We start from the raw sequence: 17,443 nt of genomic DNA on the forward strand, positions 1-17,443 counted from the left end.
GTGTTGTATACAGTGCGGCGCTCTAAAACGCGGGTGCGCCTTGCTCCGCCAAACAGACACTAGCAGCTGCACCATAACCACGAACGGTGTGGCTTCATCTGTACGGCTATCGACCAGCAACAGTGGGAGACATTTGAGAGCAGGATATTGAGCCCTTCTGAGGGTTCTGCCTATGGTTATACTCATTGGGGTCTGCGCTCTGTAACCCCCCAAAATAGAATACAGATCTATATCGGGACAGTGTATGTCACTTGGTGCTCTCAAAGGGAAATAATCAGCGTAAGGATAAATTTCAGGGTATTAAAGTTTATAAAATCTACGTTATCGTCCTGTATGTTTATAATAGTTTTCCAATCAAGGCTGGTAGCGGACGAGGAGTAATGACATTATGCACCACCCAAGGACGTAACTAGCATAGGTGCAAGGGGTGCGGCTGCTATGGGGCCCAGAGCTGAAGGGGGCCCATCTTTCCAGTCTAAGTTGTATGTGCTATATACATTTATTACCATCAGTTGCTGAATAGGGGGCCCTTACAAACTTTTGCTATTGGGCCTACGAATGTCTAGTTACGCCCATGGGAGGAGAAGCGGCCCATGCTGACCAATCAGTACTGAAGTAACATCTATAATTTGAATAATATTAAATTATACAAAGCAGCTGATGGTCATCACCCATCGCGTAACCAATGAGATTTAAATGTTAAATGCTACTCACCCTGGTGTTATTAAATGGCTATTTATTCAGTCAGTAAAATCAACACTTTTCACACAGGAAGCCGGGCAGCAACTTGCTAGACGAAATATAACCTTTACATTTATTCAAACAAGAAAATGTGGCCAATATAAAAAGCTGCGATATAAAATACATCTGGCAGCATCACGTGACACGCTAAGGAAGTTAAGGTGCGGTTAACATATTGCGATTACATCGGGAACAGATCTGCGCTGGGCCAGGGATTACGTAGGACACACGACCTCAGCCTGGTCCGGAATTCCTGGTAGAAATCCCATTTCTCCCGCCAGGTGTTTGCGCAGCCAGGGCAGGACCTCTATGACGTTCACGTAGAAATCCCGGGCGTTAGCATTGGGTATACGCGACAAACGTGTTTTGCAAGGGTTATAGATTCCAAAACTGAGAATTCCAACCTAAGAGGGGAGGAAAGTGAGTTACTGAGAGACCATGGAAAGTCACTGACGGGGGGAGAGTGAATTACTGAGAGACCACGGAAAGTCACTAAGAGGGGAGGAGAGTGAAAGATTTCTTTGACATGAACTTCCCCCAGTAAACCCATGCTGTTTCAGATCCTGTAAATTTCTGGTTTTGAGATATTCTACAACTGTTTTTGTTTTTAAGAGTGTTTCCATCAATTTCCCTACTACTGATGTAAGGCTCACTGGTCGATAGTTGCTTACCTCTTCTTTGCTTCCACTTTTGTGCAGTGGGACTACATTCGCTGTTTTCCAGTCCTCTGGGATTACCCCAGTAGCTAGTGACTGGTTAAATAATTCTGTTAATGGTTTTACCAGCTCCCCTTTAAGCTCTTTTAGTATCCTTGGATGTATCCCATCTGGCCCCATTGATTTATCCACTATCAGTTTTGAGAGTTCTGTGAGGACTTTCTCCTCTGTAAATGTACTGAGAGACCACAGAAATTCACTGAGAGGGGGGGAGAGTGAGTTACTGTGCGACCACGGAAAGTCACTGAGAGGGTAGGAGAGTGAGTTACTGAGAGACCACGGAAAGTCACTAAGAGGGGAGGAGAATACCACCCACATCCCCGTGCATGATTTTTCTCCCCTTCAGGAATCAAAGTCCGTCTAAACATGGTGGGTGCTGACGTCAGCCGCCCACTCAGAGCAGGCAACGCCACTCCTTTGTGCCAAGGGGAATGCCCAGCGTTTTCATGGGGATGCCCATAAAAAGTTGAGCATCCCCCTGCCCACCCCCTCCCTCCCCTGTCCGCGCAAATGCCACTGCGAAGTGTGATACTCGCCTCAGGTGTTTGCACAGGTAGTCTGCACATGCACAAACCCCCGACCATCAAAAACGGGCCCGAATACGGACCCATACAAATGGGTCTGAATAACCCCTCAAGTACAATAGGGATGTCTTTCTTATAGACATTCTTAATTTCATTATAGGTAGATTCAGTGGCGCCCCCAGATCCCAGCGCCCCAACCAGCCGCCTAATGGTGGCGCCGGCCCTGCACATGAGTAAATGAGTCTGGAAGGGTAATATGCCCAGAGGTTTTGTAAGTGATGTAATAACAGTGTCGTAACTTCACCAGCCAATCAAAAACTAGCTGCAAGACTAAGTAGCTATAGGCTGTAAGCTTGTGAGCAGGGCCTGCCCACCATTCTGACGGTCAGTAACTACCCAGGTTGTTTTTATCCCGTTTTCCAATTGTAAGACACAACGCAACCTGCTGCGCTGTGTAAGAAACTGTTACTTTATAAATAAAATAAGTAGCGCAAATTTGAAAGCTAATTCCCTATTGGCAGTCTGTCTCTGCTCTCCATCATATGTTGTGTCTGTCATGCTCTCACGCGTGACTCACCTGGAAGAATCGTTGCCTATCCCTCAGGTCAACAAAGAGAGAGCCACCTGATTCTCCTGTTAGGGGACGGAAAATGGGACACGTTATTCGGTTTATCGGAGATGCACGGGGACACCCGCAACATCCAATTCAGAATCAATAGAACAATAACAAAACTTTATTAAATGATTGGTGGGTTGATTCAGCAGAAGTGAAACCAGCAACCCCAGGGGGGTAGTTAAGTATAGAGAGAGAACACATGTAAGTTCTGTGTGAGCTGTGCAGGTAAAATCGTTTAGGGAGGTTAAGTGGGCGTTTCTGAAATTTGATACACTTGCCTGAAGAGATACATTGACAGGCAACAATTGAGGGTAAATTTACTAAGATGGGGGTTCTATTGAAGGTGGGGTGTTGCCCATTGCAACCAATCAGATTCACTACTTATTTGTTGACCACCTTCTCTAAGATAATAGATAGAATCTGTTTGCTATGGCAACATCCCATCTTTAACCCTTTGACTGGCAACGTTGCTGAGAGAGATGTGCAAAATATCCACTAAAAATGCCGGGGCTGTAGTCGAGGACTATGAATCACTGTATTTATTGCCTGCAAATGATCTAAAGTTGTCCTGGAGAGATGGTGAAACACATCCCCCCCCCTCCCCACCACCACCTTCCCCACCACCCTCCCGACATAAACCAGAGCCAAGGCTAGTGCTGGGGTTTCCCCCCTGCAAACTATATACTGTGCTCTACCTCCCATATTTTACATAGGGACAGTGACCTCACAAAAAGGTATGTGGTCAAACAATAGTGCCCCCAATGAAATATTTGCCACACAGAAGCACAGTTATTCACACTTCACCGCATGTAGTACCCCTGATTCATATTACACCACATGGTAGTGCCCATATTCATGTTACAACACACAGTAGTTCCCCTTATTCAAGTTACGTTACTCAACAGTGCCCCTTATTCACGTTATGCCACACAGTAGCATAATGAGCAATTGCTGTTGGAATTACTGTGCAGGGCTATAGTGGAGATGGAATTACTTCCACCTACCATTACAGGTGCTGGTGATCCGTTCTGACCCATTCCCTCTCGCTATCATTCCTGGGTATGATTCCAGTAGAAGTTAATATTTTACTATTTAATCCATTTTATTTGGTCTCTATATCCACAGAAATAACTTACCCTTGCACGACATGTCTCCCTGTACACACAGATGCCGCGGTGACACCATGTCCTTGATGGTAATGTTTTTAAATTTATCCCACTTGTGAAGACCCAATGTACATTCATCTCTCTGGGCAAAGAAGAAATAGAAACACACCGGTTGATGAGTGGGATATATATACCCAACAATACATTGATTTGTTATATGCCGATATTAGCTTGGTGTGACGGTGACCTACTTTAAGCGGCATTGACTTTAATCAGACGTTTACGGGAATTGTTGCTTGGGTATCGTCAAAAGGTCAACCCCGTATTGTCCAAATGACATAAGTCAACTGGGTCCTTAGATCAACATTGAAAAGGTAGACACCTCAAAAGGTCATCATGGAAATAGTCAACACAAAAAAGGTTGACACCTTTTTAAGTTAGTTTTTTTGGGTGTAAGTTTTTTTGCTAAAGCACATAAATCAAATCAAATTTTATTTGTCACATACAAAAATCATACATAGTACAATATGTAGTGAAATGCTTATTATACAACTGTCCTACATTATGATAATTAGATCGGCTGAGGAAGAGTGTAGAGAGAATGTGTTGGGTAGGTCTACAGAGAAAGAAAGAAAGTCCCAGTATTAGGAGGTCTGGTTGAGGGCTCTAATGGCCTGCGGGAAGAAGCTCCTTCTCATTCGCTCTGTGTTTGCCTTTAATGAGAGGTATCGTTTCCCTGATCACAACAGAGAGAATAGTCCATTGTTGCGATGGCTGAGGTCCTTCATTATCTTCCTGGCTTTGGTCCAGCATTGCTTGCTGTATATAGTGTCCAGGTCTGGAAGCTTGATACGGATGATACGCTCTGACGATCGCACAACCCACTGGAGAGCTTGTCTGTCCTTTTTGGTGCTGTTGCCAAACCAGGCCGTGATATTTCCTGTCAGTATACTCTCAATGGTGTAGGAATAGAAATTCTTTAGTACCCTTGAGGATAGTCTAAAGTCCTTCAGTCGTCTAAGGTGATAAAGACGCTGCTGGGCCTTCTTTGCCAGAAGAAGGTTAGGCAGCGTTAATACTCTGATAGTGTAACTCTTTGCTCACCATGCTTCGAACAAGGTTACTATTCCCAAACCTAGTCTATGTGGATGGTAAAGGATGAAAAGGTTGAAAAAAAAAATCTTGCGTTGACAATATACGTTGACGATTGTCATGTCAACCATTTGATCCTCTACACCTTTTGTACCTGTCAACCTTATGCACTGTTCACCTTTTACATGAACATATCGAACTTTTGACCATGTTGACCTACTGCATTTCGAACATATGTCAACCTAAATAGGTGGACAGCTATCATCCAGGTGCCTTGTTGACCAGTCGTAAATATTGGTGTAGGTGAAGTTTTCCACATGCGTTCTTAAAGACCTGGATGTTGGCAAGATGGTTGCTTTCTTGCCTATATACAGTATATCTAACTCAAGTTCATGATGCAACATTTCTGTTGAATTAAACATTGGGCATAAACTCGGCCATTCCAAGTGCAAGTTTTTTTATGTAGACTGATTTGTGTGTTTAGGGTGGTATCCTGCTGGAAGACCCGTCTTCTGTTGGGCTTCTCCTCAAAAACAGATGACCTGACAGTCCACAGTCCCATCAAACCCCCCTTGTCCCATGGCAAAACTAACACAAACCATTCTCATTTCAAACTCATCCATCCCCAGAGCAATCATCTAGTAGTCTTCCTGGTGGTCCAAACATCAAATGGGCAACAAAGGTCCTTCTATTAGAGTAGTGGCTACCTCTATGCTATACTTTCTTATTAACTTCTTCAATTATAATCCAATTGGTTCACATATTCTTTACAACAATGTTTTTTTTTTTCATTTTGGAATTATATTTGATTCACTGGGCCTTCAGTAATTGTCTTAAATGACTTGCCTACGCCTGATACACAACAGCAGCACTTATGGTTGCTTACACCTGATGCAGAACATAAAGTAGCGCCACTGATGGTTCCCTACGCCAGATATAGAACATGAGGTACTGTAGCTGCACTTATGGTTTCCTTCACCTGAGACAGAACATGAAGTAGAGGCACTGATGGTTCCCTACGCTTGATATAGAACATGAAGCATGGGCACTTATGGTTGCCTTCACCTGATACAGAACATGAAGTAGCAGCACGTATGGTTTCCGGGTGTGGTATGGGACTCCGACAGTCGGGATCCCGACAGTCATTATCCCGACGTCGGGATCCCGACTGGCCAGAGTCAGACAGCATGGCGAGTGCAAAAAAGCCCCTTGCGGGCTCGCTGCGCTCGCCACGCTGCGGGCACGGTGGCTCGCTACGCGAGCCACCTATTCTATTCCCCCACGAGGGAAAATAGCGGGTGGCCGTCGGGCACCCGGCTGTCGGCGTTTTGACAGTCGGGATCCCGACGTCGGGTAAATGATTGTCGGGATCCCGACTGTCGGGAACCCGTCCGGCACCCATGGTTTCCTACACCTGATACAGAACATGAAGTAGCTGAACTTATGGTTTCTTACACCTGATATAGAACATAAAGTAGCGGCACTTATGGTTTCCTACACCTGATACAGAACATAAAGTAGCAGCACTTATGGTTTCCTACACCTGATACAGAACATAAAGTAGCAGCACTTTTGGTTTCCTACACCTGATACAGAACATGAAGTATCAGCACTTATGGTTGCCTACGCCTGATGTAGAACATGAAATAGCTGCACTTATGGTAGCCTTCACCTGATACAGAACATGAAGCGTGGGCAGAACATGAAGTAACAGCACTTATGGTTGCCTACGCCTGATATAGAACATGAAGTAGCTGCACTTATGGTTGCTTGCGCCTGATATAGAACATGAAGTAGCTGCACTTATGGTTGCCTAATCCTGATACAGAACATGAAGTAACAGCACTTATGGTTCCCTACGCCTAATATAGAACATGAAGTAGCTGCACTTATGCTTACCTACGCCTGATATAGATCATGAAGTAACAGCACTTATGGTTTCCTACACCTGATATAGAACATGAAGTAACAGCACTTATGGTTGCCTTCACCTAATACAGAACATGAAGTGGCGGCACTGATGGTTCCCTACGCCAGATATAGAACATGAAGTAGCAGCACTTATGGTTGCCTTCACCTGATACAGAACATGTAGTGGCGGCACTGATGGTTCCCTACGCCAGATATAGAACATGAAGTAGCAGCACTTATTGTTTCCTACACCTGATACAGAACATAAAGTAGCTGCACTTATGGTTTCCTACACTTGATACAGAACATGAAGTATCAGCACTCATGGTTACCTAAAAAACTTGATACAGAACTTGAAGTAGCGGAACTCCTCAGGTCTACTTTACTATTGCTTTACTAGAGACAAGTAGACCTAATATGTTGCATTTTTTGGTGAAGAACATGTTATTCATCTTTCAATAAGAACTGCAGTATCTTCGTATAACCTCTCTTCTTATCAAGAGATAATGTGATGGAATGTACTATATAGCGCATGTGATCTATAACAAACCCACCACCCCAGTCAGGGTCCTGACCATTACTCACGGCATTATTGCTCTTTATCGTCACGCGTCTCTCTTCCAAGGTTTTATCACCTTGATTTTTAGACAAAAATCCAGCTGGTATTTCATGGTTGCCCAATAAATGTTGACCTGGAGGAATATGCAGAACACAATATACATGTGTACAGGCACCCTTAAATACACATTGTTCTTCCATTTGCTATCTTACTCAGTGATTTGTGCCATAAATAAGGCTATTGTTTGTGTATATCCTTCCAGACCTATCCAGGCCTCAGTTGGTTCAGATTCTGCTAAAGTAGCACATGCTTTAAAATAGGGATTTGTTCGGAATCATGGAAGTCTGCCTCCTGACTACCACCGGGAGATCGGCACCGAAATTCTGACATCAACTAGGATACGAGCATGGGAATCCCAACTGCCGGGATGCCAGGCTTTAGTATACCGGAAAAGTTTAGGGGCAGGCGGGGGAAGGGGGAGGGTTAGGTTTAGGGGCATTAGGAGGGGTGACTTAGGGTTAGGTGGCAGGGAGAGGTTATGGTTGGGCTGTGGAGGGAGGGATAGGGTTCGGCACCCAGAAAGGGGGGGGGGGGGGGTTAAGGATAGGCTGCAGGGAGTGAGGGATAGTGTTTGGCACCTAAAAGGGGGGACTTAGAGTTAGGCTGGGGGATGGGTTAGGGTTAGGCTGTAGGGAATGAAGGTTAAGATTAGGCAACTAGAAGGGGGGTTAGGTGCTAGCGGGGAGGGTTAAGGTTTGGCTGAAGGGGGGATTAGGGTTTGGTGGGGCAGGGAGATGGTCTGTATAACTAAATAACCCCTTTTAGGATTCCCGCCTTCGGGATGCCACCATCGGTATTCTGACCACCAGCATCCCATCTGCCGGTCACCCATAAGCCCTTGGTGTACAGTACAGACAAATGCCACAGAAGACTAATTACGGTGTTCATTGCAGTTCGCAGCGGATCCTTTCTTCATGGCTCTGTTGGCTGGTTCTGTGCAGGGGATACAGATCGGTCTGTCGCACAGAAAGACAATATCAGAACATGCACCCACTTATATAGCACCAATATTTTATACAGCTCAGTACAAGGACATTCTATAAGCCCTGCCCCCGCGGAGCTTGCACACCAGATAATGTACTACAGCAATTCACTCCCAAACCTACAATCTACCTGGATGTTCTTGGGCAATGGGAGACCACTGAAGCCACCAGATCCCAGGTGAGTAGATAGTGCCCTGACAACCAAAGTAACAGTGATAACCACTGAGCCACTATGGAAATAAGATGATGTTCTACCTGGCCTGCTTGGAGAATGTGACTTTCCTATCCAGTTTTACAAGAGCCACATCATAGTCGTAATCCTCTTTTATTCCGCTGGTCACTTTCCGCTGCAGCTTGTAGCAGTCATGGAACTCAATTTGCTTTCCATGGTATGATTCTCCACCTAAATAAATGAAACCGAGACAGGGAACCAGACAGAGCTTTGTGAGATGTAATTTACCAATCAGGGCACCGAAAGCCATCATGGGGAGAGAGGGGGGGGGGTTATCAATCTTATGCTGCCCATACATATGTGAGATATCGCATACAATTCTTTTCGACCTCATCTGGCCGAGAAATCGACTAATTGTATGCACAAAATGTGTACCATTCATCGCGATGCGCGGGCACGCCGCTCGAATGTCGCGTCTCACGGTCTTATGTAATGCACATAATATTTCTCGAATTGTACGTGCGGTCGAATGCTGTTTTACGCACATGTGATTTTTCTAAATGCCGACGTGCGATTCTTGATTTTTTTTAATAGAATGGTGCATTCGATAAATCGCATGATCGAATGCAAAATTGAATGCACTAAAATGCTTTTTTCATGCAATTTATCAAATGCTGAGCTTCAAGGGAAATCGAACCCGAGATCGAATCGAATGCAATCACACATATGTATGGGCATTAGAAGGATCCTGTCTCCCCCTCAGGTGATCTCACATTGTAGGAATTATTTGTAGAAATTCAGCGATGATATATATACTAGGTGATTCATCGCGCCCTACGGGCGCTCTTCACACCGTCGTAAGGGGCTGCGCCCCCTTAATTTGTGAACACTTGTATATGAGAAATATGGTTAGAATTAAATGAAAGATGCCTGTATTGCAACTTGAGTTATAGGTGAAATGTGTTAAATAGAGAGCATATGATGTGGAAGGGGCGGTGTATTGTTTTGTTTAATTAAAAAGTGGTTACAGAGTAAGATGTACATTGATAGTGTGGATGGTACAGTGACATTTGTGGGTGTGGGGGGGGGGGCTGTGTGTGCATGTTGTTTAGGTGTGTGTGTGTGCAATAGTATAGTAGGGTGTTTCTGAGTCAGCGGCTCCCCACTGGCGGAGGTCACGACACACTAAAACAGGAGGCTGGGTAGTGATAGGGGTGTGTGGGCATAAGGGGGACTAAAGAGAAGGGTGGGAGATACTGTGCAGCTTCTGCCAGTGGGTGAGGGTCTAGCGTGGCAGTACAGGAGTACAGGATGGTGGCCCTCAGTCAGTGTCTCCTCCTACTGGGTGGGAGTTCGGGTGCATGAGAGCAGGAGGCTGGGCTATGAGGCATGATAGGGGCATGTTGGCAAAACAGCGTCAGCGACTCCCCAGTGGTGGAAGTTACGGTACAGGAGAGCAGGAAGCTGGGTAATGATAGGGGTGTGTGAGTATACGGGGGACTAAAGAGGGGCTTAGGGGTGCCGTGAATTGCAGGGGGTGCCGTGAATCAAGGGAGGGAGGGGGCACAGGTGTGCGCGAATCGCGGGAGAGGGCGGGGGTCCGCAAAGCGTGGGAGGGGCGTGAATTGCGCAAGGGGGGGTTGTGAATCGCAGGAGGGGGGGCACGGGGCGTGATGAATCACCTAGTTGGTTATATATTCTTGTAGGAGGATGGTAGGATGTTGCTGTCATTCAGAATGCATTTACATAAACAGTAATAGTAGCAGTAAAAGATCTGACTTAAAACACCTACAGTAAAACAGAACAGGTGTTATATATTATACAAAGAATTGGTTGATGATTTTTAAGTTTAACGTTGTCACTGGAAAAAAATTGCTACAAGAAAAAATCAACATAGAAAGTTCAACACATGTAAATGTTGACATGTGTGGCACTTCATTGGTGTCCATGTCGACACATGAGAATGAATATGAAAACATTCAAAAAAAGAAAAATAAATCTTCAAAAACTCATGTCAACCTTTTTCATTGTCGACCATAGCCGTACCAGTGTTTTGCATGTGCCATTTAATCCTGGGGTTGCCGTGAATCGCGGGGGTGGGGGGGGGGGAGGGAGGAGGTGAGGGATGTCCGCGAATCACGGGAGGAGGGGTCGTGGGTGGATGCCGTGAATTGCGGGAGGTGGGGTCACGGGGGTGGCGGGGGGGGGGGGGGGGTGTGGATGCCACAAATCGTGTGGGGGGGGGCGGGCGCGGGGGGTTGCAGTGAATCGCGGGAGGGTGGGTCGCAGGGGCGGGGGGTTGCCGCAATGACAGGAAGGGGGGTCAGGGGTGGGGAATCGCGATAGGGGGGGTCGTGGGGGGCACCGTGTACCGCGGGAGGGGGGGCCCGGGGAGTTGGCGCGAATCGTGGGAGGGGGGGTTGCGGGGTGCCGCAAATCGCAGGAGGGGGGGGTGTCACGGGGTGGGGCCGCGAATCGCGGGAGTCACCAGGGGTGCCGTGAATTGCGGGGGGAGTGCTGAAAATCGCGGGAGGGGGGTCGCGGGGGGTGCCGCGAATCGCCACAAGAGAAAATCAACACAGAAAGGTCAACACATGGAAATGTTAACATTAGTGTGCCACTTCATTGGTGTCCATGTCGACACATGACAATGAATATGAAAAAATAAAAATAAATCTTCAAAAACTCATGTCAACCTTTTTCATTGTCGACCATAGCCATGTCAGTGTTTTGCATGTGCCATTTAATCGTGGGGTTACCGTGAATGGGGGGGGGGGGCAGGGAGGGAGGTGCATACCCAACATGACCCTCTACAGGAGGGACACATTGCTCTGTTTCTGGACTTTCTTCTAAATTTATGGATTACCATCACCTGTGCTTAAACACCTTTCTTATCAATTACCCTGTTTAAAACAGGTGATGAGAATCATAAATTAAGATGGAAGTTCACAAACAGAGCATTCTGTCCCTCCTGGAGAGGGTCATGTTGGGAGGTATGGAGGTGTGGGGCGCTCACCTGGTGTGTCTGGTGTGTGGGCATGAGGGGTAGTAAAGGTTTTTGGCTGTTGCTGAGTAGGGATAGGCATTGGTGCAGACGCCATCGATGGTTGGCATTGATGGCGATTTTGCACCCTGCCATCAATAGTAGTAACATATTACTTGGATAACCATCGATTGTTGTAGCTATCGATGGTCATCCATTATATCTGACTGAATAGGCCGTGGGTCAATAAGAACTTGGTGGCGGGACTTCCGGGTGTGGGGGGCTCCGTGTCCCGGCACCTTGAAAAAATTTGAAACTTGATCGGTTCTCCTTTGCCATCGATGTAGGGAAACCATCTGGTCCTCCCACATAGATGGCAAAAGTATTCAACATCGGCCATAAACCATCGATTATTTGAAATCATTGATGGTCGATGGGCATCCCTAGAACTGGAGGAGGGTGGGGGACAGTATGCCGCTCCCAGCAATGGGTGAGCGTCTCCTCCCACTGGGAGGGAGTGTGGGTGCATGAGAGCAGGAGGCTGTATAATAGTGGTATGTGGCAAGACATTGATAAAAGTTGTGGCGCTGGTGCAGAGGACCGTGGGGACACTTCTGGCAGTGGGGAAACCTGCAGCGGGGCAGCCAGGGCCGGATTTCCCACCTAGGGGCGGCAACTGCTTGTGGCGGTACAGGATCCCCCATTGTCACGGGAGGGGGGTTCACGGGGGTCCCGCGAATCGCGGGAGGGGGGTCACGGTGGTGACGTGAATCGCGGGAGGGGCGGTGGTCCGCAAATCTCAGGAGGGGGGGGGGTCGCGGGGGTCCCGCAAATCGAGGGAGGGGGTCAAGGTGGGTATCAGGATGGTAACTGTTCTTGGCTGGTGGGAATATAAGTAATTTCATTTTGGAAATATTGAGTTTGAGCTGGCGAGAAGACATTCAAGATGAGATGGCAGAGAGACATTCAGAGACTCGGCCCAAAACCACCAATGACCCACATGTTCTGCAGGTCCTGGTGACATCACTGAACAATATCATTTACCGATATCATTCAGCGTGTACACTCAATATCGGTGACCCGCGTCCAGCATCGCATAGTGTGTAAAGGCTTATAAAGAGAGAGAGAGAGAGAGAGAGAGAATACATATTGTGGTCAGCATTGCCCATCTGCAGTTGCCGTATGTTCTTACCAATCTGGAACGAGTAGACACTTGGCGGTTGGTCTGCTTGGAAGCAGTGAGCAGCACAGAGGACCCAGGAGCTGGAGATCAGAGACGCCATACAGGGGTTTGTGGACTGAGACTGGAAAACAGAAACATATAATGCAGATGGCGGCTCTCATACAGCAATGTGTCAGCTGTGAGACTGTAACTGCGTAGTTACATTACAGGTACATCCGAAAAATGGGAGAGATTCCCCACAGGACTGATTGTCTGTATAGCTACATAGTATACGTTCTAAGGGGATTCGGTATGAAATCCCAATGGTCAAAATCCCGACAGGGTCATAATACCGACAAGGACAAAATCCCGACAGGGTCAAAATACCGACATATAGAATGTACAGGTGAAATGGTCAACATGACTTACCGTCGACAGGTCGCGAGGTTGACATGTTTTTTTTCACTGTTTTTTTTACCCGAATGTCGACACAGTCGACATGGACAGTTGGAAGTGAACCGCAGCCCCTCGCAACGCTCGCTTCACTCACAATGCTTCGGGCACGGTGCCGCGCTGCGCTCGGCACACTATTTTATTCTCCCACCACGCCCTAGTGGATGGCAGGGCATGAAATACCGCCTGCCGGCACATGTTGGGTCAAAAAACAGTGTAAAAAACCATGTCGACCTTGCGACCTGTCGACGGAAAGTCATGTTGACTGTTTCACCTGTACATTCTATATGTCGGTATTATGACCCTGTCTGGATTTTGACTGCATCACGTTCTAATGGACGCATAGATACAGTAACATATAACAGCAGATAAGAACCATTGGGTCCATTGCAGTGGCGTAACTTTAATTTGAGCGCCCCCCCCCCCCACCACTACAATGAGTGCCCCCCTCCCTCCAGTCACCGCTGTAACTATCTTCAGCCGCCCGCTTCTCCTCTAGAATGTCACTTGCAAAATGGCCGACGCCTTACAGCAGACCGTTATTTAGGATGCAAGAGCAGGTCACCACCTCCTCTAGCATCCTTAATAACCATCTGTTGTAAGTGGAGGTGACCTATTAATACCGTAGGCCACCTGCCGCCCACATGAACAGCTGCCCCCGCCCCCATGCCGCTCACCGAGTTCCCCCGCCTTGGGTGCGAGTGGTGGTGGTGGTGGGGGGGGAGTAATTTGATGGTCGGCGACCAATCAAAAGATTTCTACAGCGCTCGCAGATGTAAGACACCTCCCTGTGCGGGAAGCGGACGGGCAGCTGACATCCGTTGACATCAGCTTCTCACCCCCTGCACTCGCGTCATGGGCACATCTACATGGGAACGCCCCCAGTGTTTTCATGGGAACGCCCATAAATCTCTGGGTGTTCCCATCGGTGCGACCCCTCGACATCGCTCCACTCTCCCCGCCCACATTGCTCGGTGAACGAGACGGCGAACAAGCATGTGCAGATGCTAAACGTCACTCCTCCGTGCGAACACGCGGGGGAGCGGTGTGATCAGATTAAGGCCCTTAGAACGCACGGAACCCTTTGTTTATACATGATTAAAGTGACATTCTGCTTGATGGTTATACCAACACTCTATCCAGAACTATTAAGAGTTAAGTTTTAAAAAAAAATGTAAATTATTTCATGAGTACGAGTGCCCCACCATAGAGCACCCTTCAATCGCTGATGAAGAACCTGGTATTAAAAACCAATAAGTGAAATACTGGTGTCTGTGTTTGTTGTCAGCTAGGAAATATCTCCGGGGTTGTATCCACTGCTGAATAAATGTGATTGTGATATTCCCCCGTTATGCATGTATGGTGATACCACACAGTACCATTCAGAAGTAACACCGATATTTCGGGTGCCGGACGGGGTCCCGACAGTTGGGATCCCGAGAGGCATTTACCCGACGTCGGGATCCCGACTGTCAAAACACCGACAGCCGGGTTCCCGACGGCCACCTGCTATTTTCCCTCGTGGGGATCCACGACCCCCATAGAGGGAGAATAGAATAGGTGGCGAGCGCAGCGAGCCACCGTGCCCGCAGCGTGGCGGGTCCGGCCAGTCGGGATCCCGACGTCGGGCTAATGACTGTCGGGATCCCGACTGTCGGACCCCTATACCACACCCGATATTTCTACTCACCGAAACCAGCACGTTCCAAGGGTAGCGCTCACTCTTTCCCGATTCTGAGGTCTCGACGTTGAGGCCACACATTTCCCCATACTTGTTGATTTCTGTAGAGAAGCCACCAGCATGTGTATCTATGTTAATTCATCTTTATCATTCATTCTTGCCCCTTCCTAACTCTGTGACCAGACTACAGACATTAGTGCATAGCCAAAGCAGATGCGGGAAAGGAGGTTACACAATATTATGCCCCAACACAGTAATGCCCCATGCACCATATTATCCCAATACAGTAATGCCCCATGCACCATATTATCCCAACACAGTAATGCCCCATGCACCATATTATCCCAACACAGTAATGCTGCATGCACCATATTATCCTAACACAGTAATGCCCCATGCACCATATTATGCCAACACAGTAATGCCCCATGCACCATATTATCCCAACACAGTAATGCTGAATGCACCATATTATCCCAACACAGTAACGGCCCATGCACCATATCATCCCAACACAGTAATGCCCCATGCACCATATTATCCCAACACAGTAATGCCCCATGCACGATATTATCCCAACACAGTAATGCCCCATGCACCATATTATCCCAATACAGTAATGCCCCATGCACCATATTATCCCAACACAGTAATACCCCATGCACCATATTATCCCAATACAGTAATGCCCCATGCACCATATTATCCCAACACAGTAATGCCCCATGCACCATATTATCCCAACACAGTAATGCCCCATGCACCATATTATCCCAACACAGTAACGGCCCATGCACCATATTATCCCAACACAGTAATGCCCCATGCCCCATATCATCCCAACACAGTAATGCCCCATGCACCATATTATCCCAACACAGTAACACCCCATGCACCATATCATCCCAACACAGTAATGCCCCATGCACCATATTATCCCAACACAGTAATGCCCCATGCCCCATATCATCCCAACACAGTAATGCCCCATGCACCATATTATCCCAACACAGTAACACCCCATGCACCATATCATCCCAACACAGTAATGCCCCATGCACCATATTATCCCAACACAGTAATGCCCCATGCACCATATTATCCCAACACAGTAACACCCCATGCACCATATCATCCCAACACAGTAATGCCCCATGCACCATATTATCCCAACACAGTAATGCCCCATGCACCATATTATCCCAACACAGTAACACCCCATGCACCATATCATCCCAACACAGTAATGCCCCATGCACCATATTATCCCAACACAGTAACGGCCCATGCACCATATCATCCCAACACAGTAATGCCCCATGCACCATATTATCCCAACACAGTAACGGCCCATGCACCATATTATCCCAACACAGTAATGCCCCATGCACCATATTATCCCAACACAGTAACGGCCCATGCACCATATTATCCCAACACAGTAATGCCCCATGCACCATATTATCCCAATACAGTAATGCCCCATGCACCATATTATCCCAACACAGTAATGCCCCATGCACCATATTATCCCAACAGAGTAATGCCCCATGCACCATATTATCCCAACACAGTAATGCCCCATGCACCATATTATCCCAACACAGTAATGCCGCTTGCACCATATTATGCCCCACACAGTAATGCCACTTGCACCATATTATGCCCCACACAGTAGTGCCCCTTGCAACATATTATGGCCTATACATGAGCCCCATATGATTGTGACAGGAGTCCGGTGCTGCACTGTGACATTCTCCTGCAGCCTTAGCTCCTGTTACAGAGGAGGAGCCGTCAGAGCAGTCGCTTGTCTCTAGGGGCAGACCAGCATCTCCGTGGATGCTTGGCACACCCCCACATTGATATAATTGGAATTCCTTATGAGGAAACACCTCCTTTAAGTTAGGTCACACCCCTTTTGAGTGCGCACAACTCCAGCTCATGGTTGGGGTATATATAGAGTGTGCACCGGGTGTCACCAGACACACCAGACACAGTGTTGCCTCTGCCGGAGGGAATGCTGGCAGCTGTGATGTGCGGTCATGGGAAGGCAGGGGAGGCAAAGCAGTATACCCAATAAACTTAGAAATATCATCTTTGTAGTGTCGCTGTCATTATTATAGTCAAAACTCATCAAATATGCAGCGCTCATCGTTGTATAATGTCTACATGAACCCTCGGGTTCTATACTGTATATGTGTGTAATCTGGCTCGCATACTGGCCAGTGCCACCCCAGCCTCTGACCCCACCACACATCACTGGCTGACACAGCGGCTGTAGAGTGTTGCCTATGGCAGCAGCAGGAGACATGTACCGCACTGTTACCAGTGATGGGCGAGGGGTGAAGGGCAGTGAAAGCAGTAAGGGCAGGAGAGCGATTGGATCTGTAGCACAGTACTTGTGATTTCCTGGAACACGGTCTTCATCTTTTCTGCATTCTCCAAGATAAACACATGTTCTTCTTTATCCTTCTGCGAAGCAATCTGACTCAGCTCAGTCTTATCTATGTCATTGCCGATGCCAAAGGCATAGATGTCTATGGAGATGAGGACAGAAAAGAATGCTATAAACTTAACTGGAATGGATAGATAGATAGATAGACAGATAGATAGACAGATAGATAGATAGATAGATAGATAGAGGGATGCAGCTTAGAAGCAGGCCTTCCACTGACGGCAGGCGT

General features: G+C 47.3%; 1 protein-coding gene across 1 annotated transcript in view; it reads right to left on the reverse strand.

The window, feature by feature from the left end:
* Positions 1 to 791: 791 nt before the first annotated feature.
* LOC146036236 (complement C2-like) overlaps positions 792 to 17,443 on the reverse strand; it is a 30,691-nt gene continuing 14,039 nt past the window's right edge. Inside the window, exons 10-18 of the mRNA XM_083160110.1 lie at positions 17,159 to 17,296; positions 14,769 to 14,860; positions 12,656 to 12,767; positions 8,564 to 8,711; positions 8,205 to 8,281; positions 7,292 to 7,398; positions 3,734 to 3,845; positions 2,559 to 2,614; positions 792 to 1,145 (exon numbers count right to left, since the gene is read on the reverse strand). Of these exons, the coding sequence (XP_083016236.1) occupies positions 957 to 1,145; positions 2,559 to 2,614; positions 3,734 to 3,845; positions 7,292 to 7,398; positions 8,205 to 8,281; positions 8,564 to 8,711; positions 12,656 to 12,767; positions 14,769 to 14,860; positions 17,159 to 17,296 (1,031 nt within the window). The 3' untranslated portion in view covers positions 792 to 956. The remainder of the gene's footprint in view (positions 1,146 to 2,558; positions 2,615 to 3,733; positions 3,846 to 7,291; positions 7,399 to 8,204; positions 8,282 to 8,563; positions 8,712 to 12,655; positions 12,768 to 14,768; positions 14,861 to 17,158; positions 17,297 to 17,443) is intronic.

Source organism: Crinia signifera, chromosome 9, assembly GCF_055691185.1.
Source record: "Crinia signifera chromosome 9, ASM5569118v1, whole genome shotgun sequence".
NCBI classification, from domain to species: domain Eukaryota; kingdom Metazoa; phylum Chordata; class Amphibia; order Anura; family Myobatrachidae; genus Crinia; species Crinia signifera.